This window comes from Grampus griseus (genome assembly GCF_964374135.1).
Source record: "Grampus griseus genome assembly, chromosome: 2".
NCBI lineage: Eukaryota > Metazoa > Chordata > Mammalia > Artiodactyla > Delphinidae > Grampus > Grampus griseus.
The window spans coordinates 120,491,855-120,518,341 of record NC_139018.1 but is presented as its reverse complement, the minus strand read 5'-3'; the positions used below and the strand labels follow the sequence as shown (position 1 = coordinate 120,518,341).

Here is a 26,487-nt window from a genome sequence, read left to right as displayed (position 1 = left end):
GGCCAGACAGTCCTAGCTAGGGGACCAGAGCAGCCACATCCCCAAGAGGAGGAGGTGACATCACAGGGTTGTCACAGGTGCCCCGGGGCCAGAGAGCAAAGAACCTGGGGGTGACAGAGAGGAGTTATTTGGAAAGTTATTGGAAGTCTCTGGGGTTTAAAAGGAGAGGAATATGACAAGGTTTCCATTTTCAAAGGGCCACTCTGGCTGCCCGGTGAGCAGGGCACAAAGGAGCAGCAGGGGCCAGGAGCCTCTTGCAATAAGCCAGGTAAGAGGTGCAGCTGACCTACGGTAGGAAGGGTGGAGATTTTGAGAGGGGGTTAGATCGAGAGAATATATTTTAAAGTAAAGCCTAAAGGATTGGCTGATGTGGGCTGTGAGAGTGAGAACAGACTGAAAGTTGACAGCATGGATTTTCATGTCAAAGTCAATCTCTGTGAGGCCAGAGGCCAGAGGAAGCTCAAGCCTTGGGCTTGGGCTACGTCAGGCCTGGGCTGCCCTTGGATGCCTGGATTCATTTGCCTGAGCTGCTGTAACCGAGGGCCACAGACTGGGCAGCTTAAACAAGACACTTATTCTCATCATTCTGGAGGCTGGTAGGTCCCAGGACTGGGCAGAGGCCGATGCGGCCTCTGGTGAAGGCTCTCATCCTGGCTGGCAGACTTCTGGCTGTGTCCTCACATGGCCTTACCTCTGTGCCCTCATGGGGTGAAAAGGGAGAGCTCTCTGAGGTTGCTATCTCTTCTTATAAGGACACGAGCCCTATTAGGTTAGGGTCCCAACCTTTATGACCTAATATAACCTTCATTTCTCTCTCCAAATGCAGTCACCCTGGGTGTTAGGGCTTCAATATATGAATTTTGGAGGGACACAGTTTGGTGCACAGCAACCTCCAAGGTGAGATGCTGAGTCAGGAGTTGACCCAGGGACAAAAATCCAGGGGAAGTCAGTACACAGAGGGAGGAGGCTGACAGGACAACCAGAGAGCGAGTATGGATGGGGAAGGGAAGGGGCCCCAGGGCTGGAGGCCTGTCAGCAGGCAGAGGTCGGGAGTCTGAGAAGGATCCAGAAGGAGACCCAGGAGGACCATGAGTGGGAAGGAGGCCAAACGGAGCGTGGTGTCCTGTCCCAGTGCCATACACAGGATGTGATCAAAGAAGGGAGTGATTGCCTCTGAGGGTCTGTGGGAGCCATGGGTACAGGTCACAAGGGTAGCATCAGTGGGGGGTGGGAATGGGGGACCAGGGCTCAGGCAGTGATGGGAGGGGAACGGGTCACAACAGTGAGTGCAGAGAACAAGTCTAGAGTCCAGCCTCAGGTGCCTGTGTCCCTGGGGTCATTCCAGATCCCCCACTCCTTTGTCTCTGTGGCCAGTGTTTCCCATAATAGTGTCGATTTGGTCTCTTGTGTCTGAAATTCATAGTGTATATGTTGTTAGCACTTTTATCTTGTTTTTTCCTTTTTACAGTATAGAGCTTCAATTACTTAGCATAATGCATTTGAGATCTGTTTATGTTTTTCCATGAATCAGTGGTTTGTTCATCCTTACTGAGGAGTATCCACTGTATGGGTGAACCACGGGGGTTTTTTATGAGCAGTTGCCCATTTTGGTATTTATGAATACAATCACAGAATTTCATGTGAACATAGGTCTTCATTTCTCTTGGGTGAAAACGTAGGAAGGAGATTGCTAAATCATGGAGTAAATGTATGTTCAACTTTATAAGGAACAGACAAACCGGTTTCAAAGGCCATATCCTGTTGCATTCTCATGACAATGTATGGAATTTCCAGTTGACCCACATCCCCTCCTGCACTTGGTATTGTCAAGTTTCTTTAAACAGCTCTAATAGATGGTAAAAAGTGTGGATTTCGTTCCTGCTTCCAAATCCACTGAGCACCTGCTTCCAGTGCCTTTATCTTGTTTCCAGCCACGCCTGTAAACAGCAGAAGCCTCTACACTACATTGTTTCCTAACTTTTAGAATCTTAAGACTTAGAGTACTCCTTAGACTTTCAACCATCTCTCCTTAAGGTTGCCAAGACTGGGGCTCAGAGAGGAGACAGAGATTCCCAAGGTCACAGAGCAAAGTCAAGGCAGGCCTGTGACGAGAACATGGTGCCCAATGCTGGCTGCTTTTCCCACGGGCCTTGGACTCACACGGGCTAGTATGCAGGACACCCAGGGCAAACACCTGTGCTCCTCACGGCCCTGGGAGGCTCTCATGTAGAAATCCCAGCTCCCAGTCATTGGAGGGCTTGCCAGTTACCGCAGCAGAGCTGTGTTTCGAATTTAGAGATATTTGACTCATTCACATTGTTTGTCTAGGATATAGACATTCATTCAAGTTAAAAGTTAGTTAATTTTAGAGAAACGGACTGTCTCAGCTGAGGCTGATGGGTCCCAGTTATCAATCTCCCCTCTCTGTGTGGCCTTTGTGGTCTGTATCCATAGCCCCATGTCTCCATGGTCCTTCTATCTTAGAGGAAAGAAGCTGGATAAATGCATTTGCTCCTAGAGTAATATTAAGGGTTGGATGACAGGCACCTAATAGTAACTGGCCAGGAGCCTCCCCCCAGGGACAGCACAGGGTGGACCAGTATGTCCTTGCCCTTCAGAATGTCTGCCAAGCATCCACCCAGACCCCACCTACCGTTCTCTATTTTTTCTGTATTTTATTATGTCCATCCATATATGCATACATGTGTAATATTGCATTAATAGATTATAACATACATATCATTTATTTCTTTTCTGCTTGGTTCCCCATACCTTCTTCTTCTCAACTGCTAGAAACCCATATTAGCAACCTTATATGTATACTTCTGTATTTTTCTCCAAGCTCAAATAATTATCTACAGATATGTATGTAATATATATGTATAATATATACATACACACATATTTATGTACATGTATGTGTGCACACACATATGAATACAGTCAGAATCTGTCAGGAAATCTTGAGCTTTGCAAGTGTGATGGATTTTAATACAGGCACCTAGATGCTCACATCACCACTGAAGGGTTGGGAGAGTGAAGGCCAGGGAAACCACGGAGAGAAGCAGGTGAGAAGGGAGTCACCCTCAACCTCAGGGATGTCACCGGGGTCGGGCTGCTGTCACCATCTCCTGCATCAAAGCACCAAAGCCCTCCTTGGAGGGCTTCCTCTGGAAGCAGCTGTGACTCACGGGCTATTGAGGACAGGACTCCCCAGAGCCCCCCGACCCCGGGAGTTGTGTGTCCCTGCTGCTCCTCTTGCAGCCTTGCAAACCTTGCATGAGTGCTTCTTGGAACCTGTCAGGAAAACAATCTGGGAAGTGTCATTGCAGGCTTCTTCCCCATTTCCAGAGAATGAAAAAGAAGGGTGCAGGGGAGGCAGCCATTGAGTTGGCAGTGGGCTCTCCGGCACTCACCCCTTTGTCCAATCCCCATCCATATACATCCTTTGACGCATATCTAAATGAGCAAGCAGCACATTAATGTCACCGTCCATCATGCAGGTAAAAATGCTTCACTTCCCACCAACCGTGGAGACAGGAAGTCCACGAGGCACTGGACCCATCTTGAATTTTGCTCATCCCTCACCTGGTTGGATTGTGACCATCTCTGATAAACTGTAACTTGAGGACTGAATTAAGAGCTTACGCTTAGCCTTCCTTATATTCTATGACATGGAAGGGAGAAGGGTACTCGGTTCATCTTACCGATAGATAAATAACAAAGTAAGGGGGAAAATCTGCAAACCGTTGTGGTCTTGAACCTGGCCCCTGGCCGGCTCTGGTTTGGGTGTTTGTAATGCCTTCCCCAGGGCACTTGCCCTGCTCTACTTGTCCTCACCCAGCTCCCAGACCTTCATATCCAGAGTCTGTGCCATCAACTCAGGATCCTTTTCTGCCGTTCACATGCTGGGCAAGTCCTGGTTTAACAGTTGTAAAATCTACTCCTCTGCACTTCCTTCAAATTTCTGCTGGTGAAATTCTTGCAGCTCTTTTGATGTGTGTGAGACCTCTTCCCAGGCCATCTTCCTAGTTACAAATCTGAAAACTAAAAAGAGCTGGGCATCTCCCTGTAGGGCATCTGCACAGACAAGGTCATTGCTGGGTCTTCAGACAGCAGGGGGCTAGCCTCAGTCAAGGGAGGAAGGGTGCTTCTGCTGGCTCAGGAGACTCAAGGCCCCCACGTTCATTAGAACCCACCTCAATGTTCTCAGGACCCCATGCAGCTGTCAAGCCCTCATCCTTCCTGCTCACTGTCCTACCTTGTTCATGGGAAACCTGGCAAGGCTTTGAATTAAGCTTGCACAACTCAGCCACTTGCAGCATCAAAAAGGTCTAGATTTGGAATCAACAGCATAGCTATATGAGCTCAGAAGTTCCTAAAGGGAGGTCGTGAGGGCTCTGATTCCACAGCCGTGCCTGGAGCCAAGCCCCTCGCGCCTTTTTGTCCAGCATGCTGGCCGGTGCAGTGGGAAGGGGAGCCCACCACAGTCCTGTTGGCTCTCCCACAGTGGCAGAGAACCAGTCTCATCTCTGTACTTCTGCATTCTTGGCACCGCATCCAGTACCACCTGTATCCATCAGCATTGGGTGGGGAAGATGGAAGCCACTCCAGTATTCCCGGGGGGATGGGAGCTAGAGGGTTAGGAAGCCACAGAAGTGTGTACCCTTGGAGGAAATTGTGCTCAGGACAGGTTGCTGTGCAGGGCGGTCGCCGGCACTCACTGGGAGTCCTCGCAGCCTCAGGGGTCCCAGGCACCTCCACCACCACCCACCCAGTGACTGGATCACCAAAGCAGGAGCTTCTCGGGGCATGGCCCCAAACCTCCAGCCAGTCTCACGCCTGCTCTCTGCCCAGGCATCTGCTCGCAACCCTCTGTAGAAAACTGGCCTGAGGTGCTCCTGCAAATCTTGCATGAATACCTATCACTGGAGGCCGTCCCAGAACAATAACCAGGAAGGGGATTCTGGGAACAGCTCCGTGGGTTCCTCTCCTGCATTGCAGGCAGGGTGTGCAAAGACAGCGGGGGCAGGAAAGCACGTGGATGCTGGGCATGGACCAGGCAGGGCCGGTCCTTCTGTCACCAAAGGTGATTGTATAGAACACACTTTCATCGTAGTGCTTTTCTCAGTCAACAATCCTTCACTGAAACCCCCTCACATCAGTTGTATGTGCACATTCATTCTCTTCAGTGGCTGAGTCATCTCCACCTGTGGATTACCGTAATTCAGCCAGCCATTCGACCAGTCAGCTTGGCCCTGGACGCCTGCCTCCCCACTCCCTCCCTGAGGGTCAAACACTGGGAGAACCCCCACCTCTCCGTCCTCACTGTCGCCGGTGGGGGGGGGCATCTCATCTCTCATCTGTGCTGCTACAGTCACCCCCTAACGTTCCTTCTGCCTTTAGCTTGGCCCAGTTCTAATGCAGTCTGCTGTTTCATCAGAGTGATTGTTCTTAAATGCAAATACTTAATTTTTCTACAATAAAAATTTGATCCAGCCCCACTCCTGTTGGGGAATGCTTCAGTGACTGGTCTTTGCCCTGGGATAAAGGCCAGACTTCATGGCAAACTTCACAAGACCCTTCAGGGAATGTGCTATCTCAGCATCTCCGTCTCCCTGCATCCTTCAGTTTCCCTAACCAGGCCTCTCCTGTCTTCTCCCCTCTGGGCTTCACTAACACATAACTGCCTTCAGTGTTTGAATGTGCCAGGTGATGATAATTCCAGGTTTACTCACGTGCTATCCTCTCTCTGCTCACCTGCTCCTGACTTTTTGCCAAAATAGCTTTTACTCTGCTGTGAGGTCTCAGCCAAATGAGACATCCTCCAGAGAGCACCTCTGATCATCCTCCAAGTCTGAGTTAGACGTCCTCCTATGTCAGACCCTGTACTCATGCACAACACTTAGGTCTCGTTGTAGTCCTCTGGCCTCCTGACTCTTTTCTCTATATTAGTTAGCTGGTTGCTGGCAGTAATCTATCCAAACTCTTATTCAGCTTCTTTTTTTCCCCTCACTCAGCTATTCTTAGCTCTTGTCCTTTTCATGTTCATGCTTGTTACCTCATGTTTGCAAGATGATTGCCACAGCCCCAGGTCTCACATCTGTGTTCCAGTCAGTAAGAATGGGGAGTAACAGCACAAGGCAACCCTCCTCTTAAGTCTACATTCCTTTAAATCAGAAATAAAAATTCTTTTCCGACACCTCCCAACAGAGTTTGGCCCAGATTTGAGCACTGAGGAATGACAACATCTAGAGATTTAGTGAAGGAGGAAGAGACGCTGTTAAAGGAGAGGAATAGAGCAGCCATTGGAGTAAGAGAATGTAGTGTCTTGAAAGAAGTGAGAGTGACAGACACCATGCTGTGCATTAGATACTGCTTCCCCCACCACCCCAAAAAAGAGAGTGAATCAAGAAGGAGGCTGAGAGGTCAGCTATATGAATGGGGGCAGATCAGTGACCTTGGATTTGTCTACATCAAAGTCATTGGTCATTTTGAAAAGAGCTGCTTCATAGAGCAGTGATCACAAAAGCCATCCTGCAGCGAGTCAGAGAATGAAGTTTCACAAATATAACATCTCTTGTCCTTCAACCTTTGTTTAAATTGTCTGCACGTACTAGCCTCTGTATAGTTGGCAATGGAATACAAAATAATACTAATGTTTTTTAAGTTTTCTATATGCAAAATATCAGTCATATAATTTGGTTATATTATGATTTTTTTGTATTTGGACAAGCATCTGGTGAACTATGACCTCTTGGAAGATTAGTTGAGGCAGCCTTTGGACTAATTTCCTTCTACACATTTCTATAAAAATAAACTAACTAAAACTGATCTTATAATTACCAGCTAGCTTAGAGGACTGGTTATTTCAATTGGTTCTATTTCTGTCTGCATTTAATGGCTCGGAAATTTGACATTGTTTCCTGCAAACGTAAATAAGATCTTCCACTTATAGCAATATGGCAGATGAAACATTATGGAAAAGTTCTCACTCTAAAATACTTAAAATACTGGGTAATTTACTTTAAATCCTTTTTAAATTTTATTTACTGTTTGTTTTAGATAACTAATGTATTCAAACAGTTCAAAACTTAAAAGAGGAAGTGTACGCCCTTCTGTGCCCTCTACCCGACTCCTCCCTGACTCCTGGGTCACCACTTGTATTAGTTTCTTATTTAGCCTTCCAGTTTTTGTGTAAGCAGATGCAAGTAAACATTCATATATGTATTTTTCTATCCTTACTCAAAAGGTGGCATTATGAATATTTGACACCTTGCTTATTTCACACCTGGTGTATGCTGGAGACCTTCCCGTGGACCCACATCATTCCTTCATGTAACAACAGAACATTATGTCAGGGGAGTGGACTGTGGTTTACTTAAATATTCTTCTATAGATGGACACTTAGCTTGTTTCCATTATTTTGCTGTTGTAAACAATGCTGCAGTGACCATATTGTACATGCCTCATATTTATGTGTATAGCTATTTCTATAGGATAAATTCCCAGAAGTGGGTTGGCTGAATCACAGGATAAGGGTGTTGTAATTTTGGTGAATCCTGGGAAATTGTCTTGCTTGGGGGATATATCATTCCATACTTCCACCAGCCAGCAGCTGAGCAAGATGGTTTGCACACTAACTTGGTAACCAGGTGGTTGCCAACTTTTCATTTTGCCCCTCTGATATGTGTGAAATAACTTCTCAGATTTTTTTCTAGTATATTTGTAAATTGCATTTCTTTTGTGAATAAAATCAAGCATCTTTCCGTATGTTTCATGGACATATGAAATTCTTTTTCTGTGTGAACTGTCTGTTCATGTCCTTTGCCTGTGTGTCTTTTGAGTAGTTAATCATTTTTTTTTTCTTATTGGTTTCTGGGCAAAACACATACACATACACACATGCACATGCATGCACACACACCACACAGGAGAAAACAGAGGGTGTCATATCTGCTCTGTGTGCCCAGATGGGGAGCCGCAGCTGCTTGGGGCTCACAGCTGAGGCCTCTGCAGGTGACATCCCAGCCAGAGAATATCACCTCACCCAAGACTCTCCCCCTCCTGGGGGCGCCTCCATGTGGTGCCTTCTTTATGTCTGAGTATAATGGCCTGGCCCCTTACCACACTGCGGACACCTCTGAAGGGCCACCCCCACTCCCATGCCACCTGCCAATTCAGCCAAGGCCCTACTGAACCTTCTTGATGGGTCAGCTGCTGCTCCCACCCAGTCCTGCCGCCTCATCCCCCACAGCGTGCCCCCTCCTCAGATTTTCTTGGGAACAGAACTGCCTCAGAGATGACGCCTTGTATGTGATAGGAGTTGCGAACATTTTCCCAGATTGACATTTGCCTTTTGACATTTTGTATGTATTTAAGTCTCTCCAGGACTTCCCCTTACATTCCATGGTTTTGTCTGATTGTTCATATACCAATTGTTGAGGCAGTGGAGTGGGTTTGGTGACTGCAAGTGCCCCTCCCTCCTTACTGCTCTTATGTTTCAGAGCCTCTCTAGTTATTCTTGCTTAGTTTTCCAAATGAACTTTAAACTCAGTTTGTCTGATTCCAAGAAGAAAAAAAAAGTGCTTATATTTCTTACAGGATCATATTAAATTTACAAATTAGCTTAGGAAGAAATGATGATACTGAGTCTTCCAAGTTAGGAACATAGTGTGTGCGGTTCTACTTTTGTGCCTTTCAGGGATATTATAATGTTTCCACCTATGGAAACACATCTATGTGTTTACACATCTATGTATAAACACCTATGTTTTACACATCTCTTTTAAGTTCATTTCTTGGTATTTTTTCTTTTAGTTGCCATCATAAATGTAATGTTCTCTTCCATTATGTCTTCTAACTTTATTTTTGTTTATATAAGAAGGCTATTTTTCATGTATGTCAGTTTTTCATCAAGGCTGTTCACAGACTATGTCTGGCTCTCTGCCTCCCCCTAGTGGGGACATGAGTGCATTGCCCCTCCTGGCCCCTGTAGTTGGATGGTCCCTTTGACTAGTTCCGGCCACGGGGTTATGAACACAAATGAGGTGTCACTTCTGAGCCAGTGTTTGATCCTTAGTTGGAGATGCTCCAGGGATCTCTGTCCTTCTGCCACACTGATGGGCGGTTTTTAAGAGCAGCTGCTCTGTCAGCCTGAATCCTGAAGTGAGAAGGTGTGACACAGATCTGGGGCGGACCCACAGCAGACTCGTGGGCTGAGCAAAAAGCAAACCTTTGTTGTGGTTGTCTCACGGGTTTAGAAGCTATTGCCATAAACAGCAGGTGTTCTTTTGTTACTAGTCCATGTCCGTGTGTTTATCTTAGCGTCTCATGGTAACTTCTGTTTTATATGGTTTCTACTTTTTATTTAATATGCATATATTTGTATTTCTTATGTCTTGTTTTAATATGTGCTGGGGATTTGTTTTAACCGGGTCTGGTAAGACACACACACAGAAATGACTGTCATGAAGCAAGAAAGTTTTACTCCCAGTTCCCTAGAGGCAGGAGGCATGGCACCCAGGGCCACCTGGAGAAGCACCAGGGTCGGAAGGCAAAGGGGCTGAGGAGAACACGTGGGCTAGGATTTACTATGGTTTCTGCAAGAAGGAATGGGCAAGGTGGGGTAGGCGGATTTAGTATCGGCTGGTGTGAATCATTGCAGTAGGTTCCAGGGTGGAGGGGCTGCCATATGCTGTCTCTGGCCTTGGGTGTTTAGCACAAAGGGGACATTGGCCCAGAGCATGAGGGCCTGACAGAGGAGGTGGTTGGGGGTGTGGACTCTGGATTGGCTCCTTCTTCATATGAAAGGCATGCTTGCAGGGAGTCATTTGCCATCACCAAGAATTAGAGCGTTCTGAGAAGGGCGATTTCTCCCGGGTCAGCAAGACCTCAAAACTACAGAAAATAAAAAAGTAGGATTAATTCATCTCCACTGTGGACTGAACCCTTTAGCATTATAAAGTGGCCTTCCGCATCTTACTTAATGCCTTTTGACCTAAATTCTATTTGTTTGATATAAGATTATGATCCCTATATTGCCTTTTGTTATTATTGTTGCTATTGTTTTATCTTTGCCTGATAAACCATGGTTCCTCCCCTTTAGTTATAACCTTTCTGAATCACTTTTCTGAATATATCTCCCATATACAGCACAAGTTGATCTTTGTTTTTGAGGTAATATGAAAATTCTTATCTTTAAATAGCTGCATTAAACCTGTTTAAACTTATTGCTATGACAGATATGGTTGGTCTTAATTCTGTCGTATTATATTTACTATTAATATATAAATATTTAAATGACTTTCACTGTATTTTATTAGCTTTTTATTTTTAAATGTTTTTCTGATATTTAGGAAAGTTATGTTTTTTATCTAGTGGTTACTTTTTAAAATTCTACCTTTATGTACTATCCTCTTTCCCTTTTTCCTTTTTTTAATGTAATTATTTTTTATTGAAGTATAGTTAATTACAATGTCGTGTTAGTTTCAAGTATATAGCAAAGTGATTCAGTTATACATATATATGTATTCTTTTTCAGTTTCTTTTCCATTATAGGTTACTATAAGATATTGTGTATAGTTCCCTGTGCTATACAGTAGGTCATTGTTTACCTATTTTATAGATAGTAGTATATGTTAATCCCATGTTAATCCCAAATTTCTAGTTTATCTCTCCCCACCTAACCTGCTGTCACCTTTGGTAACGATAAGTTTGTTTTCTATGTCTGTGAGTCTATTTCTGTTTTGTAAATAAGTTCATTTGTATCATGTTTTTAGATTCCACATATAAGTGGTATAATATGGTATTTGTCTTCCTCTCACTTACTTCACTTAGTATGATAATCTCTAGGTCCATCCACGTTGCTGCAAATGGCATTATTTCATTCCTTTTATGGCTGAGTAATGTTCCATTGTATTATATATACCACATCTTCTTTATCCATTCATCTGTCGATGGGCATTTAGGTTGCTTCCATGTCCTGGCTATTGTAAATAGTGCTGCAGTGAACACTGGGTTGCATGTATCTTTTCAAATTAGACTTTTCTTCAGATATATGCCCAGAGTGGGATTGTAGGATCATATGGCAACTCTATTTTTAGTTGTTTAAGGAACCTCCATACTGTTCTCCATAGTGGCTATACCAATTTATTTCCCACCAACAGTGTAGGAGGGTTCCCTTTTCTCCAAATCCTTTCCAGCATTTATTGTTTGTAGATTTTTTTGATGATGGCCATTCTGACGGGTGTGAGGAAATACCTCATTGTAGTTTTTTTTTTTTTTTTTGCGGTACGCGGGCCTCTCACTGTTGTGGCCTCTCCCGTTGTGGAGCACAGGCTCCGGACGCGCAGGCTCAGCAGCCATGGCTCACGGGCCCAGCCGCTCCACAGCATGTGGGATCTTCCCGGACCGGGGCACGAACCCGTGTCCCCTGCATCGGCAGGCGGACTCTCAACCACTGCGCCACAAGGGAAGCCCCTCATTGTAGTTTTGATTTGCATTTCTCTAATAATTAGTGATACTGAGCATCTTTTCATGTGCCTGTTGGCCATCTATATGTTTTCCTTAGAGAAATATCTATTTCTTCAGCCATTTCTTTTCGAACAATATGTTCATTTTATTTTATTACATTTTATTTTTGACTTGAATAATATATATTTTTTTATATAGCATGTTCTTATAAGTCATCAATTTTATACACAATTTTATACACATCACTGTATACATGTCAATCCCAATCACCCAATTCGTCACACCACCACCCCCACCACCCCGCCACTTTCCCCCCTTGGTATCCATACGTTTGTTCCCTGCATCTGTATCACAATTTCTGCCCTGCAAACCAGTTCATCTGTACCATTTTTCTAGGCTCCACATATACGTGTTAATATACGATATTTGTTTTTCTCTTTCTGACTTACTTCACTCTGTATGACAGTCTCTAGATCCATCCATGTCTCAACAGATGACCCAATTTCATTCCTTTTTATGGCTGAGTAATATTCCATTGTATACAGGTACCACATCTTCTTTATCCATTCGTATGTCAGTGGGCATTTAGGTTGCTTCCATGACCTGGCTATTGTAAATAGTGCTGCAATGAACATTGGGGTGCATGTGTCTTTTTGAATTATGGTTTTCTCTGGATATATGCCCAGTAGTGGGATTGCTGGATCATATGGTAATTCTAATTTTTGATTTTTAATGAACCTCCATACTGTTCTCCACTGTGGCTGTATCAATTTACATTCCCACCAACAGTGCAAGAGGGTTCCCTTTTCTCCACAGCCTCTCCAGCATTTGTTGTTTGTAGATTTTCTGATGGTGCCCATTCTAACTGGTGTGAGGTGATACCTCATTATAGTTTTGATTTGCATTTCTCAAATAATTAGTGATGTGGAGCAGATTTTCATGTGCTTCTTGGCCATCTGTATGTCTTCTTTGGAGAAATGTCTATTTAGACCTTCTGCCCATTTTTGGATTGAGTTTTTTGTTTTTTTAATATTGAGCTGCATGAGCTGTTAATATATTTTGGAGATTAATCCTTTGTCCGTTGATTCGTTTGCAAATATTTTCTTCCATTCTGAGGGTTGTCTTTTCGTCTTGTTTATGGTTTCCTTTACTGTGCAAAAGCTTTTAAGTTTCATTAGGTCCCATTAGTTTATTTTTTTTTTTATTTCCATTACTCTAGGAGGTGGATCAAAAAAGATCTTGTTGTGATTTATGTCACAGAGTGTTCTTCCTCTTTTTTCCTATAAGAGTTTTATAGTGTCCGGTCTTATATTTAGGTCTCTAATCCATTTTGTGTTTATTTTTGTGTATGGTGTTAGGGAGTGTTCTAATTTCATTCTTTTACATGTAGCTGTCCAATTTTCCCAGCACCACTTATTGAAGAGACTGTCTTTTCCCCATTGTGTATCCTTGCCTCCTTTGTCATAGACTAGTTGACCATAGGTGCGTGGGTTTATCTCTGGGCTTTCTATCTTGTTCCATTGATCTATGTTTCTGTTTTTGTGCCAGTACCATATTGTCTTGATTACTGTAGCTTTCTAGTATAGTCTGAAGTCAGGGAGTCTGATTCCTCCAGCTCCGTTTTGTTTTTTGTTTTTTATTTTTTTCTTTTTTTGGTACGCGAGCCTTTCACCACGCAGGCTCAGTGGCCATGGCTCATGGGCCCAGCTGCTACGCGGCATGTGGGATCTTCCCAGACCGGGGCACAAACCCGTGTCCCCTGCATCGGCAGGCAGACTCTCAACCATTGCGCCACCAGGGAAGCCCACCAGCTCCGTTTTTTTCCCTCAAGACTGCTTTGGCTGTTCGGGGTCTTTGGTGTCTCCATACAAATTTTAAGATTTTTTGTTCTACTTCCGTAAAAAATGCCATTGGTAATTTTTAGGGATTGCACTGAATCTGTATTTTGCTTTGGGTAGTATAGCCATTTTCACAATACTGATTCTTCCAATCCAAGAACATGGTATGTCTCTCCATCTGTTGGTATCATCTTTAATTTCTTTCATCAGTGTCTTATAGTTTTCTGCATACAAGTCTTTTGTCTCCCTAGGTAGGTTTATTCCTAGGTATTTTATTCTTTTTGTAGCAATGGTAGATGGGAGTGTTTCCTTAATTTCTCTTTCAGATTTTTTATCACTAGTGCATAAGAATGTCAGAGATTTCTGTGCATTAATTTTGTATCCTGCAACTTTACCAAATTCATTGATTAGCTCTAGTAGTTTTCTGGTGGCATCTTTAGGATTCTATGTATAGTATCATGTCATCTCCAAACAGTGACAGTTTTACTTCTTCTTTTCTAATTTGGATTTCTTTTTCTTCTCTGATTGCCATGGCTAGGACTTCCAAAACTGTGTTGAATAATATTGGTGAGAGTGGACATCCTTGTCTGTTCCTGATCTTAGAGGAAATGATTTCAGGTTTTCACCATTGAGAATGATGCTTGCTGTGGGTTTGTCATATATGGCCTTTATTACGTTGAGGTAGGTTCCCTCTATGCCTACTTTCTGGAGAGTTCTTTATCATAAATGGGTTTTGAATTTTGTCAAAAGCTTTTTCTGCATCTATTGAGATGATCATATGGTTTTTAATTCTTCAATTTGTTAATTTGGTGTATCACATTGATTGATTTGCATATACTTAAGAATCCTTGCATCCCTGGGATAAATCCCACTTGGTCATGGTGTATGATCCTTTTAATGTGTTGCTGGATTATGTTTGCTAGTATTTTGTTGTGGATTTTTGCATCTATATTCATCAGTGATATTGGTCTGTAATTTTTTTTTGTAGTATCTTTTTCTGGTTCTGATATCAGGGTGATGGTGGCCTCATAGAATGAGTTTGGGAGTTTTCTTTCTTCTGCAATTTTTTGGAAGAGTTTGAGAAGAATGGGTGTTAGCTCTTTTCTAAATGTTTGATATAATTCACCTGTAAAGCCATCTGGTCCTGGACTTTTGTTTGTTGGAAGATTTTTAATCAGTTTCAATTTCAGTGCTTGTGATTGGTCTGTTCATATTTTCTATTTCTTCCTGGTTTAGTCTTGGAAGGTTATACCTTTCTTAGAATTTGTCCATTTCTTCCAGGTTGTCCATTTTATTGGCATGGAGTTGCTTGTAGTAGTCTCTTAGGATGCTTTGTATTTCTGTGGTGTCTGTTGTAACTTCTCCTTTTTCATTTCTAATTTATTGATTTGAGTCCTCTCCCTCTTTTTCTTGATGAGTCTGGCTAATGGTTTATCAATTTTGTTTATCTTCTCAAAGAACCAGCTTTTAGTTTTATTGATCTTTGCTATTGTTTTCTTTGTTTCTATTTCATTTATTTCTGCTCTGATCTTGATGATTTCTTTCCTTCTGCTAAATTTGGGTTTTGTTTGTTCTTCTTTCTCTAGTTCCTTTAGGTGTAAGGTTAGATTGTTTATTTGAGATTTTTCTTGTTTCTTGAGGTAGGCTTGTATAGCTATAAACTTCCTCTTAGAACTGCTTTTGCTGCATCCCATAGGTTTTGGATCGTCGTGTTTTCATTGGCATTTGTCTCTAGGTATTTTTTGATTTCCTCTTTGATTTCTTCAGTGATCTCTTGGTTATTTAGTAACGTATTGTTTAGCCTCCATGTGTTTGTGTTTTTTACAGTTTTTTCCCTGTTATTGATTTCTAGTCTCATAGCGCTGTGGTCAGAAAAGATGCTTGATATGATTTCAATTTTCTTAAATTTACTGAGACTTGATTTGTGACCCAAGATGTGATTTATCCTGGAGAATGTTCCGTGTGCACTTGAGAAGAAAGTGTAATCTGCTGTTTTTGGATGGAATGTCCTATAAATATCAATTAAATCTATCTGGTCTACTGTGTCATGTAAAGCTTCTGTTTCCTTATTTATTTTCATTTTGGATGATCTGTCCATTGGTGTAGTGAGGTGTTAAAGTCCCCTATTATTGTGTTACTGTCGACTTCCTCTTTTATAGGTGTTAGCAGTTGCCTTATGTATTGAGGTGCTCCTATGTTGGGTGCATATATATTTATAATTGTTATATCTTCTTCTTGGATTGATTCCCTGATCATTATGTAGTGTCCTTCCTTGTCTCTGGTAACATTCTTTATTTTAAAGTCTATTTTATCTGATATGAGTATAGCTACTCCAGCTTTCTTTTGATTTCCGTTTGCATGGAATATCTTTTTCCATCCCCTCACTTTCAGTCTGAATGTGTCCTTAGATCTAAAGTGGGTCTCTTGTAGACAGCATATATATGGGTCTTGTTTTTGTGTCCATTCAGCTAGCCTGTGTCTTTTGGTTGGAGCATTTAATCCATTCACATTTAAGGTAATTATCAATATGTATGTTCCTATTACCATTTTCTTAATTGTTTTGGGTTTGTTTTTGTAGGTCCTTTTCTTCTCTTGTGTTTCCCACTTAGAGAAGTTCCTTTAACATTTGTTGTAGAGCTGGTTTGGTGGTGCTGAATTCTCTTAGCCTTTGCTTGTCTGTAAAGCTTTTGATTTCTCCATTGAATCTGAATGAGATCCTTGCCGGGTAGAGTAATCTTGGTTGTAGGTTCTTCCCTTTCATCACTTTACGTATATCATGCCACTCCCTTCTGGCTTGTAGAGTTTCTGCTGAGAAATCAGCTGTTAACCTTATGGGAGTTCCCTTGTATGTTATTTGTCATTTTTCCCTTGCTGCTTTTAATAATTTTTCTTTGTCTTTAATCTTTGCCAATTTGATTGCTGTGTGTCTCAGCATGTTTCTCCTTGGGTTTATCCTGTATGGGACTCTCTGCGCTTCCTGGACTTGGGTGGCTATTTCCTTTCCCATGTTAGGGAAATTTTCGACTATAATCCTTCAAATATTTTCTCTGGTCCTTTCTCTCTCTCTTCTCCTTCTTGGACCCCTATAATGTGAATGTTGTTGTGTCTAATGTTGTCCCAGAGGTCTCTTAGGCTGTCTTCATTTCTTTTCATTCTTTTTTCTTTATTCTATTCCACAGCAATGAATTCCACCATTCTGTCTTCCAGGTCACTTATCCGTTCTTCTGCCTCAGTTATTCTGCTATTGGTTCCTTCTAGTGTATTTTTCATTTCAGTTATTGTATTGTTCATCTCTGTTTGTTTGTTCTTTAATTCTTCTAGGTGTTTGTTAAACATTTCTTGCATCTTCTTGATCTTTGCCTCCATTCCTTTTTCAAGGTCCTGGATCATCTTCATTATCGTTATTCTGGATTCTTTTCCTGGAAGGTTGCCTATCTCCACTTCACTTAGTTGTTATTCTGGGGTTTTATCTTGTTCCTTCATCTGGTACATAGCCCTCTGCCTTTTCATCCTGTCTATCTTTCTGTGAGTGTGGTTTTTGTTCCACAGGCTGCAGAATTGTAGTTCTTCTTGCTTCTGCTGTCTGCCCTCTGGTGGATGAGGCTATCTAAGAGGCTTATGCTTCTTCTGCCATTTTTTGATTTTTTTTTTTTTTTATATTAAGCTATATGAGCTGTTTGTATTATTTGGAAGTTAAGCCCTTGTCAGTCACATCATTTGCAACTATTTTCTCCCATTCCATAAGTTGTCTTTTTGTTTCATTTATTGTTTCCTTTGCTGTGAAAAAGATTTTAAGTTTAGTTTGATCCCATTTATTTATTTTTGGTTTTATTTCTGTTACTCTAGGGGATGGATCCAAAAAAATATTGCTGAGATTTATGTCAAAGAGTGTACTGCCTATATTTTCCTCTAGGAGTTTTATAGTATCTGGTCTTACATTTAGGTCTTTAATCCATTTTGAGTTTATTTTTGTATATGGTGTTAGAGAATGTTCTAATTTCATTTTTTTACATGTAGCTGTCTAATTTTCCCAGCATCACTTATTGAAGAGACTGTCTTTTCTCCCTTGTTTCTTGCCTCCTTTGCCATAGTTTAATTGACCGTAAGTGCCTGTGTTTATTTCTTGGCTTTGGACATCCTAGCCATAGCAATCAGAGAATAAAAAGAAGTAAAAGGAATCCAAATTGGAAAAGAAGAAGTAAAACTGTTACTGTTTGCAGATGACATGATGCTATATATAGAAAAAGATGCTACCAGAAAGCTACTAGAGCTCATCAACGAATTTGGTAATGTTGCTGGATACAAAATTAATACACAGAAATTTTTTGCATTTCTATACACTAACAACAAAAGGTCAGAAAGAAAAATTAAGGAAACAATCGCATTTACCGTTGCATAAAAAAAAATACCTAGGAATGAACTTACCTAAGGAGGCAAAAGACCTGTACTATGAAAACTATAAGACACTGATGAAAGAAACTGAAGATGACACAAACAGATGGAAATATATACTATGTTCTTTGATTTGAAAAATCAATATTGTTAAAATGACCATATACCCCAAAGCAATCTACAGATTCAATGCAATCCCTATAAAATTACCAATGGCATTTTTCACAGAACAAGAACAAAAACTTTTTAACTTTGTATGGAAACACAAAAGACCCCAAATAGCCAAAACAATCTTAAGAAAGAACAGAGTTGGAGGTAGCATACTCCCTGACTTCAGACCATACTACAAAGCCACAGTCATCAAAACAGTATGGTACTGGCACAAAAACAGACATATAGATCAATGGAATCAGTTAGCTTTTTATTTTTAAAAGTTATATTTTTATCTAGTGGTTACTTTTAAAACTGCTACCTTGATGTACTATCCTCTTTCCCTTTTCCTTATAGTTGGTTCCAATGATCTGCCTCAATAAAACTAGTTTATATCTTCTTCCTCCTCCCTCTCTCTCTTCTACCATCCAGTTTAGTTAGTAGTATGTCGTTCACATGTTTCTAGTGTTTACCTTTGTACTATTATGTATGTTCACATATTTATATTTGATCTGCTGACTTTAAGTACTATTTTGTACTCCCATGTAGTACAGCTGAAGCAACTGTAAGTGGACTTTACTTTCTACTTTCTACCATTTTTGTGTGTGTGTGTGGTATGCAGGCCTCTCACTGTTGTGGCCTCTCCCGTTGCAGAGCACAGGCTCTGGACGCACAGGCTCAGCGGCCATGGCTCACGGGCCTAGCCTCTCTGCGGCATGTGGGATCTTCCCGGACCGGGGCATGAACCCGTGTCCCCTGCATTGGCAGGCGGACTCTCAACCACTGCGCCATCAGGGAAGCCTCTTTCTACCATTTTTGTTTTGGCAGAATGTTCTTCTCTGTCATTTGTATCTGTACCTTTGCTTTTACTTAGCTGTACAGTTAAATACATTTAGTGCTACCTCAGTTTCCCTTTGCCAAACCTCCATTCATTCTTGATTGGCTGGAACTCATCTTCTAGTAGTTTTCTCAAGAAAGATCCATTTGACTAATATTTCCTGAACTCAGACGTGTTTTAAATGATTTGTCTGTAGCCTTTATCCATGAAGGAATGGCCTATATGGGTATAAACATTCTTAGCTCGCACTTCTTTACTTCTTTCAGTATCTTGTAAATGTGGCCCATTATCTTCAGGCATTGAATTTGGCTGCCAAGAAGTATGTTACCAGCCTGATTGTTTTTCCTTTTTGTTGAAATATTCAAATAATTCTCTTTATCTTTAAAACATAATAATATTATAAGGCTATATCATTGTATTGATTATACTAGGACAGTTTCCTTATATACAATGTGCCCTTTCAGTGTGTAGGATCAAGTATTTATGTCAGAAGTTCTCTCTTTTGAAAGGCTAAATCTGTGATTGCTGGTCTTAGATTTCTCTCCAAAAACTACCATCTCCTCTGCTCCTGATTTTCCTCCACTTTTCCCTGATTGGATACCCAAGATCACTCTATGATGGCTATCCATTTTTGTTTCTTCTTAATTAATGAAAGGATATTGAGAAGACTATATGTTTTAAATTGTTTTAGTATTTACATTTGTGTGCAAATAAGTTTTTCTGAAATGATGAGATAAAGTAGAATATATATGCATGGTACCATGTATTTTTTTAATTTCTCTTTTTGAGAATCAGCAAAAGAGGGAATCACAAGTACCCAGAATGTGAACCACAGTGCCTGTCCAATGTGATGTGGTTTCATGTGACAAATGCTCTTCCTTGTCTTAAAATTTCATGAAACTTTATTACCGCAGCATTTTACAAATTTAATTAGCATACCATTTTGTTGAGATTGCCTGATTATAAGGAAATAATAAAGTACCTCCATATGGTAAAAAAAAAAAGTTTTCTCTTTTAATCATAGTTTTTAAATTATTTTTTCTTTTCCATTGTTTTAGATTTCTTACTTTGGGCTCCAGTGATGTGTACGTGGCATTTCCTTCACCTATAATCTCTATCTACCATTTCCCTGTAACCCTTTGTTTCCTTATTTCTATTTCATTTTGCTCACTTTACTAATTTTCATTTTTATGGTCCTTACTATGCTATCTGTACTTGTTTTCTGTCTGGTCCCTTATAACTGGACTTCCTCTCTGAAATTAACTCTTTTCTTTTTTCCCTGAGTTTAGTCAGTTCCTGTTTCACATCTTCCTGTGGGCTCATATATCTCTGCTTCATCATTTTCCTTAATGGATGTGAAGCTTTAGAGACAAAACAAAATAAGCTGTTTAACCTGAGATCAGACCCTGCTTGATGTTCCTCTTAAGACAATAAAAAATAAAATGAATTAAAAGTTTAAAGCACAAGCACATCACCAGTAAACTGTGCTAGAGGGTAAAACCTGTACCTGCTGGTACCCCAGTCACCTGCTGTATATGACAATAAAAAACTGAGGCAGCACCCGGAAGGAAACATTTATCAGGCAACTGTCTCCATCTCCTTGAGGTCTTCCAGACAGTGATACTGTCCTACCAGAAATACTCTCCTTGGAGAAATACTGTTGGAACATCACTGGAAACCCTCAGGTTGGCTGCAGGAGAAAAATGAATATTTCTAACTGTGCAAATTGCTCTTGCAAATAAATTAGGATTCTGTGCATATAGAATCAGACAGGAATAGAGATTGGATAGTTGACTAGTATCTGCCATCTTTGAACATTTGGCCTTGAAGCTTAGGATACAAACTGTAACTAGATTTATGATTATTCCCATAGAGATGGACTTAATCTTCAAAAGAGAATATATTATAAATTAAGAGAAGAAAAGAAAAACAAGAAGAAAAGTGGAGGGAATCCATGTGCTTTAAGGACAGGGAAAGGCAAAGCAGCCAGAAAAGGGGACATGGAGTGTTTAGAGTCATAGTAAAGGGGTCTGTTAAGATGTCGTGTTGGAGAGAGGCCTTCTGGTGTCCTCCCAGCAGCCTGGTGGCTTGCTGGTGTTTGGGAGATGGCACAAGTGACACCTGAATGAGAATTTCACATAGTACAGGTGAGTCTGTGGGGAACAGAGCAAGGACCCAGCAGGTGAAAACAGTGGCAAGGTGGGGATGGAGGGATCTGGGAAGTAGGGCAAGTCCTGTTATGGAGTCATGATGGGCGGCCACGGGAGAGGGAGGTTTCAAGGGTGGTCAGCAGCCAGGAGCCGTGACTCCCAAAACAAAGTCAGGTTCAAAGGAACTGTAGCCCCAAAAGCTTAGGTTTTGATCAAGACAGACCTGGATTTGAATCTCACTTCTGTCACTTACCAGCTGGATCTCAACCATAAGTGACAGAAGTTAGGCATAAGTGAAAACTTATCATAAATGGTTGTAACACTAATTGCTTTCCGTGTGCTAAGAACTTTACAAATGTAGTCTCCTCACCTCACTTACTCCTCCTAGGAATTTTCATCAGGTGGATTTTATTATCCCAATTGTTCAGAAATGTAACCCAAGGTTTCACGTGGTGGTATTCTGTATTCACTGTCACAGAAGTAGCCAGGAGGCAGGTCCAGGCCCAAAGCCTGAGCTCTTTACTGCTCTGCTGGACTGATCCCCCCCTCTAATGAGTGTGCTGGCTTCAGGGCTCACAGCCTGTGGCCACCCCAGTCACCTGGCTATGGATTCCTTCTGGCCTCAGCCCATTGCATCACTGTGGTGGTGTCACCATGGTGGGCTTGTGTGCCCTTCCACCTCATCCTCCCTCCATGCGACACCTTTTGGGACCCTCCAAGACTTACAGTGGAGAAGATGAAAGGGGATCTTGAAATGTATGCTCTCTGAGCACCAAACCCTGCTCCCAGGCCACCAGGGGCCCACTCCTGTCCCTCTCCTCTAGGTTTCGTGCTTTTAGATACAACCTGTACAACCCTCCAGTGTCAAGCTCATCCCTTGGGTGTCCCCTGTCCACACATCAGTCACCACTGGCATTCCTGGTTGTCTGGAGCTGCAGTCTTTGGGACTGGGCAGAGCAGGAAGCAGATCTCGAGGGGCTCTGACCCCCTAAACATCTGATGAGTGTGTCTGTCTTCCTTCCGTCTTGCTTGCTTCCCTCTCAGTGGCCTCTTGGACCCTTTTCAAGTGCACAGACCCTGGAGTCCTGGATCCTTGAGGAGTTCTCTAAAATCTGAAATCGAGCATTTGGGGATCGTTTGGGAGCTGGGCTTTGTGGACAGTGCCACCCCCTCCTCCATCTTCGCTCTCACCTGACACTGGATCCCCGTTTGCTAAGAGGTGCGACCCAGGTTAGAACCAGGATGCTTGCTGGTTAAGGATACGGGCAGGTGTGTAGCAAAGTGAACAGGAGTCCAGGGCAGTGATGGGAGAAGACAGTGTAGGCAAGAGCAAGTGGGAAAAATCAGCGAGTGAGAGGTCCCCGGGTGGGAGAGAAGAGCGGACCGGCCTTTGCTGATGGCTGGACACGTGCTTCTCGGCGTTGCCCCAGCTGATGCTCTAACAGAGGCACACAGTGGGAACACACCCCCACCCTGGAGTTCTGGTCCACAGAAGCCACGCATGAGCGCTGTGGTCCTGCCTTCATACTCGGGTCTGATCACCTGTGATGGAACGTGGATCAGGGGGCTCCGAAAGGGTCTCCTGTTGGGAACAGACAGGAACAGCAGAACAGGCTCTTTCCAGTTGGTGGAAGAAGCACAGTGGGCTGGCTCCTGAGAGCAGGAGCTGGGGGGCCACAGCTCTTTCAGGACTGGGTCTTATGTCCATGGCAGCCCTGCAGGGGAGATGCAGCTTGGTGGACAGATCCAGAATGGAGGGTTCATATGCAAACACTATGGTGTAGCAATCCTCTAAGCCTCACTTTCTGTTTGTGAGGAGCCAGGACAGTGCCTACTCCTTGTGGGGCTCAGGGACGATGACACCCCCGGCTACACCTGGGTTCTCCATGCAGGTTCTTTCCCTTCACAACCAGGATTTGTGGGGCTGGTGTCATTGCTAATACACACTCCCATATTTAACGTGTTTGCATTTCGTGATAGGATCACAATCCGGGTGCCTCTCCTCCACCTCCCCTCTCCTTGACTTTCCTCCCGGACACAGGTTTGGCCCTCCCTGGGGCACCTGCCACCCTTGGCCCTACTTTAGGGCAAGGTGCCCACCCAGGTCATTGCCCCTGCTAAGGAATAATGTCCCTAAGGCAGGGCCTTGTCTTGCCCTTCTTGGACTGCACCCTGGAACGAGGATGTCCATTTGATAGACACAAGCACTTAGACTCGAAAGCACTTAGACAGGCAGTGTGTGTACACTGTGATTGTTAGTCGTGTGTAAGAGTGAAAGTGCATGCTTGCATTTCTGCTTCAGCTGGTTCCCCTAAAACGACTTTCTCATCACCGCCACGTTGCACGATACAGCTACTAACAGTAGTGGGGCTGCATTCCACCCATGTCCCCACCTGTCACCACTTACAAAAGTGCCCCCAGACCCTGCTAGGGTTTTGTTGAATAACCCGGATGGTTTCGTTTCCTTTTCTTCCCCACTGAGATGTGCAAAGATGCTTCAGTGGTGTCTTTGTTAGCTGACTGTGGAGGAAAAAAATATGATTAAATTGTACATGTCCATGTGATAGAATTTAAACATTCTGATTGATAGTATCAAGTCTGCAGCAGAAAAAAGTAGAAAGACCAGAGGAAGATGTTCAGATATTATTTTAGACGTTCAAAGCCTCATTCTGTTGTCTACACCGCATAATTCATCGTATTGTTAGTCAATATAGTGAATACTGCAATTTGAAGTTAATCGGGAGAGGATAAGATTTTATTCGCTCTTTAAAATTAGAGCTAAGCTTTTAATTCTTTGCCTTTAAAAAGCATATGGTTGGGACTTCCCTGGGGGTCCAATGGTTAAGACTTCGCCTTCCAATGCAGGGGGTGTGGGTTCAATCCCTGGTCAGGGAGCTAAGATCCCACGTGCCTCCTGGCCAAAAAACCAAAACATAAAACAGAAGCAAAACTGTAACAAATTCAATAAAGACTTTAAAAAGTGGTCCATATCAAAAAAAAAAAATCTTTAAGAAGCAAATGGTTGCCTAATGGAATCAGATGCGGTGTGTGCCACCTCCTTCCTTCTGTTAGAAGTCCACTAAGTCTTAGAGTCAGGGATTAGAGCCTCCACACTGAGTCCAGCCCACCATGAGCTCCCCCTCATTCTGTGAACCCCCAGCACCCATCCCTGCTGAGCGCTGCCTGGGACGGGCACAGCTGTCCCGCCTGGAGTCTCACCCAGTTCAGCACCTGAGCTCTGAGGTTGCCTCCCACCGAGCCTCCCACACAGCCCCCTGGAGGCTCTGCCCTCTCCAAGCTAAGCTTCAAGAAAAAGGTGAAATACTGAGCAAAAGCCCAAAGAAAACATGAGAATTCCTTTCATTCCTTTTTTTTTTTCCACTGGGAACTTCTTTTCCATTTTTTATTTTTTTTTTTTGCACTCAATGTTTTGCTCCCCTTGGAAATTAAGCTCTATGACTTAGTTTTCAGAGGCGTGGAATGTTCTGCAGGGTGTGTGAATCTAAGGCTAGCATCCTTAGATACTACATGATGTACTACTGTAGGTACATCACGTACTTCAGAGGGATGGATCTCAGGCGTGGGTGTGAAATTCTACTCTTAGAGAGTACGCGTCAGGCCATTTTACTCCTTCGAAAGCTGAGAACTAAAACTACACAGGCCTACTGTATAGCACAGGGAACTATATTCAATATCTTATAATAACCTACAATGGAAAAGAATCTGAAAAAGAATAGATCTGTGTATGTGTATGTATAACTGAATCTCTTTGCTATACACCTGAAGCATTGTAATCAACTATATTTCAATTTTTAAAAAAAGTTTCTTTTCAGGGTAATGAAAAGTGTTCTGGGATCGTATAGTGTGGATGGTTGCACAACTCTGTGAGTATACTAGAAAGCATTGAGTGAAAAACCAAAAACAGAAAAGAACAAAAAGAAAAATGAGAACCACTGGTGGGGAGTTCATGAGTGAACACGTGCTAACAGAGACCCTTCTTTGCGTGATTCTTTCCTAAAATGTGACCATTGTTCATGCATCAGTATTGTAATGTCTTGTCATTTCTCGTCTCCAGGCAAAAACTGGGACCTGACGGCCGCTCTGAGTGACTATGAGCAGCTCCGACAGGTGCACACAGCCAACCTGCCGCCTGTGTTCAACGAGGGCAGGTGCCCCAAGCAGCCCGAGCGAGAGCACCCCCCACCTGCGCACACGGCCGAACGTCCCTGCCCGCCCAGGCAGGACGACATCGCCCAAGGTACCAGCTGAGGGACCCGCCCTGGCTTGCGAGGGGGCTGGGGTGGGGGTACACAGAAGGGCGAGGTCATCGCCTCCCAGCTGCAGGCAGATGGCGCTCTCTGGGCACCACACCTCATACTCCTTTACAGCTTCCGTTCCCGCCTCAGAAAAATTGGAGAGTGTGTCCACTTTTCTGGGACCCCACATTCCTCCTGGAGTCCTGGTTTTTCCAGATCCAACATCTCTGCTCCCTGCAATTATTTCTTTTCTTTTTTTTTTTTTTAATAGTGATCTTGGGGTCTTCTTATTTATTTATTTATTTATTTTTATTTTTGGCTGTGTTGGGTCTCCGTTTCTGTGCGAGGGCTTTCTCTAGTTGTGGCAAGCGGGGGCCACTCTTCATCGCGGCGCGCGGGCCTCTCAGTATCGCGGCCTCTCTTGGTGCGGAGCACAGGCTCCAGACGCGCAGGCTCAGTAGTTGTGGCTCACGGGCCCAGTTGCTCCGTGGCATGTGGGATCTTCCCAGACCAGGGCTCGAACCCATGTCCCCTGCATTAGCAGGCAGATTCTCAACCACTGCACCACCAGGGAAGCCCCCTGCAATTATTTCTCAAGTAGCATAGAAGCCTCCAAACCTGTTCGAGATTGACGTTCATCATCCGATGTGCTTCGTTTTCTATGTCTTAATTACAGAAATGAGAAAAGCTCATTGTAACAAAGGAAACAGTGCGAAGATCTATAAAAGAAACATAAGAGTTTTCTTCTCCACACCTCCCAAACCTCAGGGAGACTGACCAGTGGCCCCAGCTTGTTCTGTCTTCTCTGCTCCTTCTTACTTTGCTTGTTCAAAGTGCAAACGCATCAGAGTCGAATGCACATAATGCACTTGGCAGAGTGCTTGTTTCATTGAAAAATAAATCACAAACATTCTCTCTAAATATTTTATTCCACAGCATATGATCATTTTTAAACCATGCCTGCTCATCGTGATTCTGTTTTTTCTTGGATTTTGTTGTTGGTGGTGGTTTTTGACACTATAGGCACTGCTAAAATAAAGTTTATACCTGTAATTTGTATGTACTAGTGCTGTTATTTCTATAGGTTGGCATTTCCAAGGTGGATTTGCTGTGCCAACATATGTGTTTTTTTATTTGATAACTTCAAGACTTCGTTCCCAAACACATTTCTGTTCACCATGTGTGAAACTGGGTGTTTCCCTTCATTCTTCCAGGACTGGGTGTTCTCATGATGGTTTTACATTGTTTTTCTACTCCGAAGGGCAAAAAATAGTGTATTTTAACTTTCATCTTGTCATTTGCTTGTTAGCCAAGTTGGATTTCCCCCTCTGTGACATGCTTGTTCACATACTTTGCCCATTTCTCCATTGATTTGTTTGCATTTTTCT

The 26,487-nt window shown here is 42.8% G+C and overlaps 1 protein-coding gene across 2 annotated transcripts in view; it reads left to right on the top strand.

Moving 5' to 3' along the window:
- Positions 1-26,487, top strand: part of OTUD7A (OTU deubiquitinase 7A) — a gene marked incomplete at both ends in the record, with an annotated part of 175,931 nt that overhangs the window by 47,279 nt on the left and 102,165 nt on the right. For both annotated transcript variants that reach the window (XM_082649197.1, XM_082649198.1), the window contains one exon: positions 24,919-25,101. In XM_082649197.1, coding sequence (XP_082505323.1) covers positions 24,919-25,101 — 183 coding nt within the window. The remainder of the gene's footprint in view (positions 1-24,918; positions 25,102-26,487) is intronic.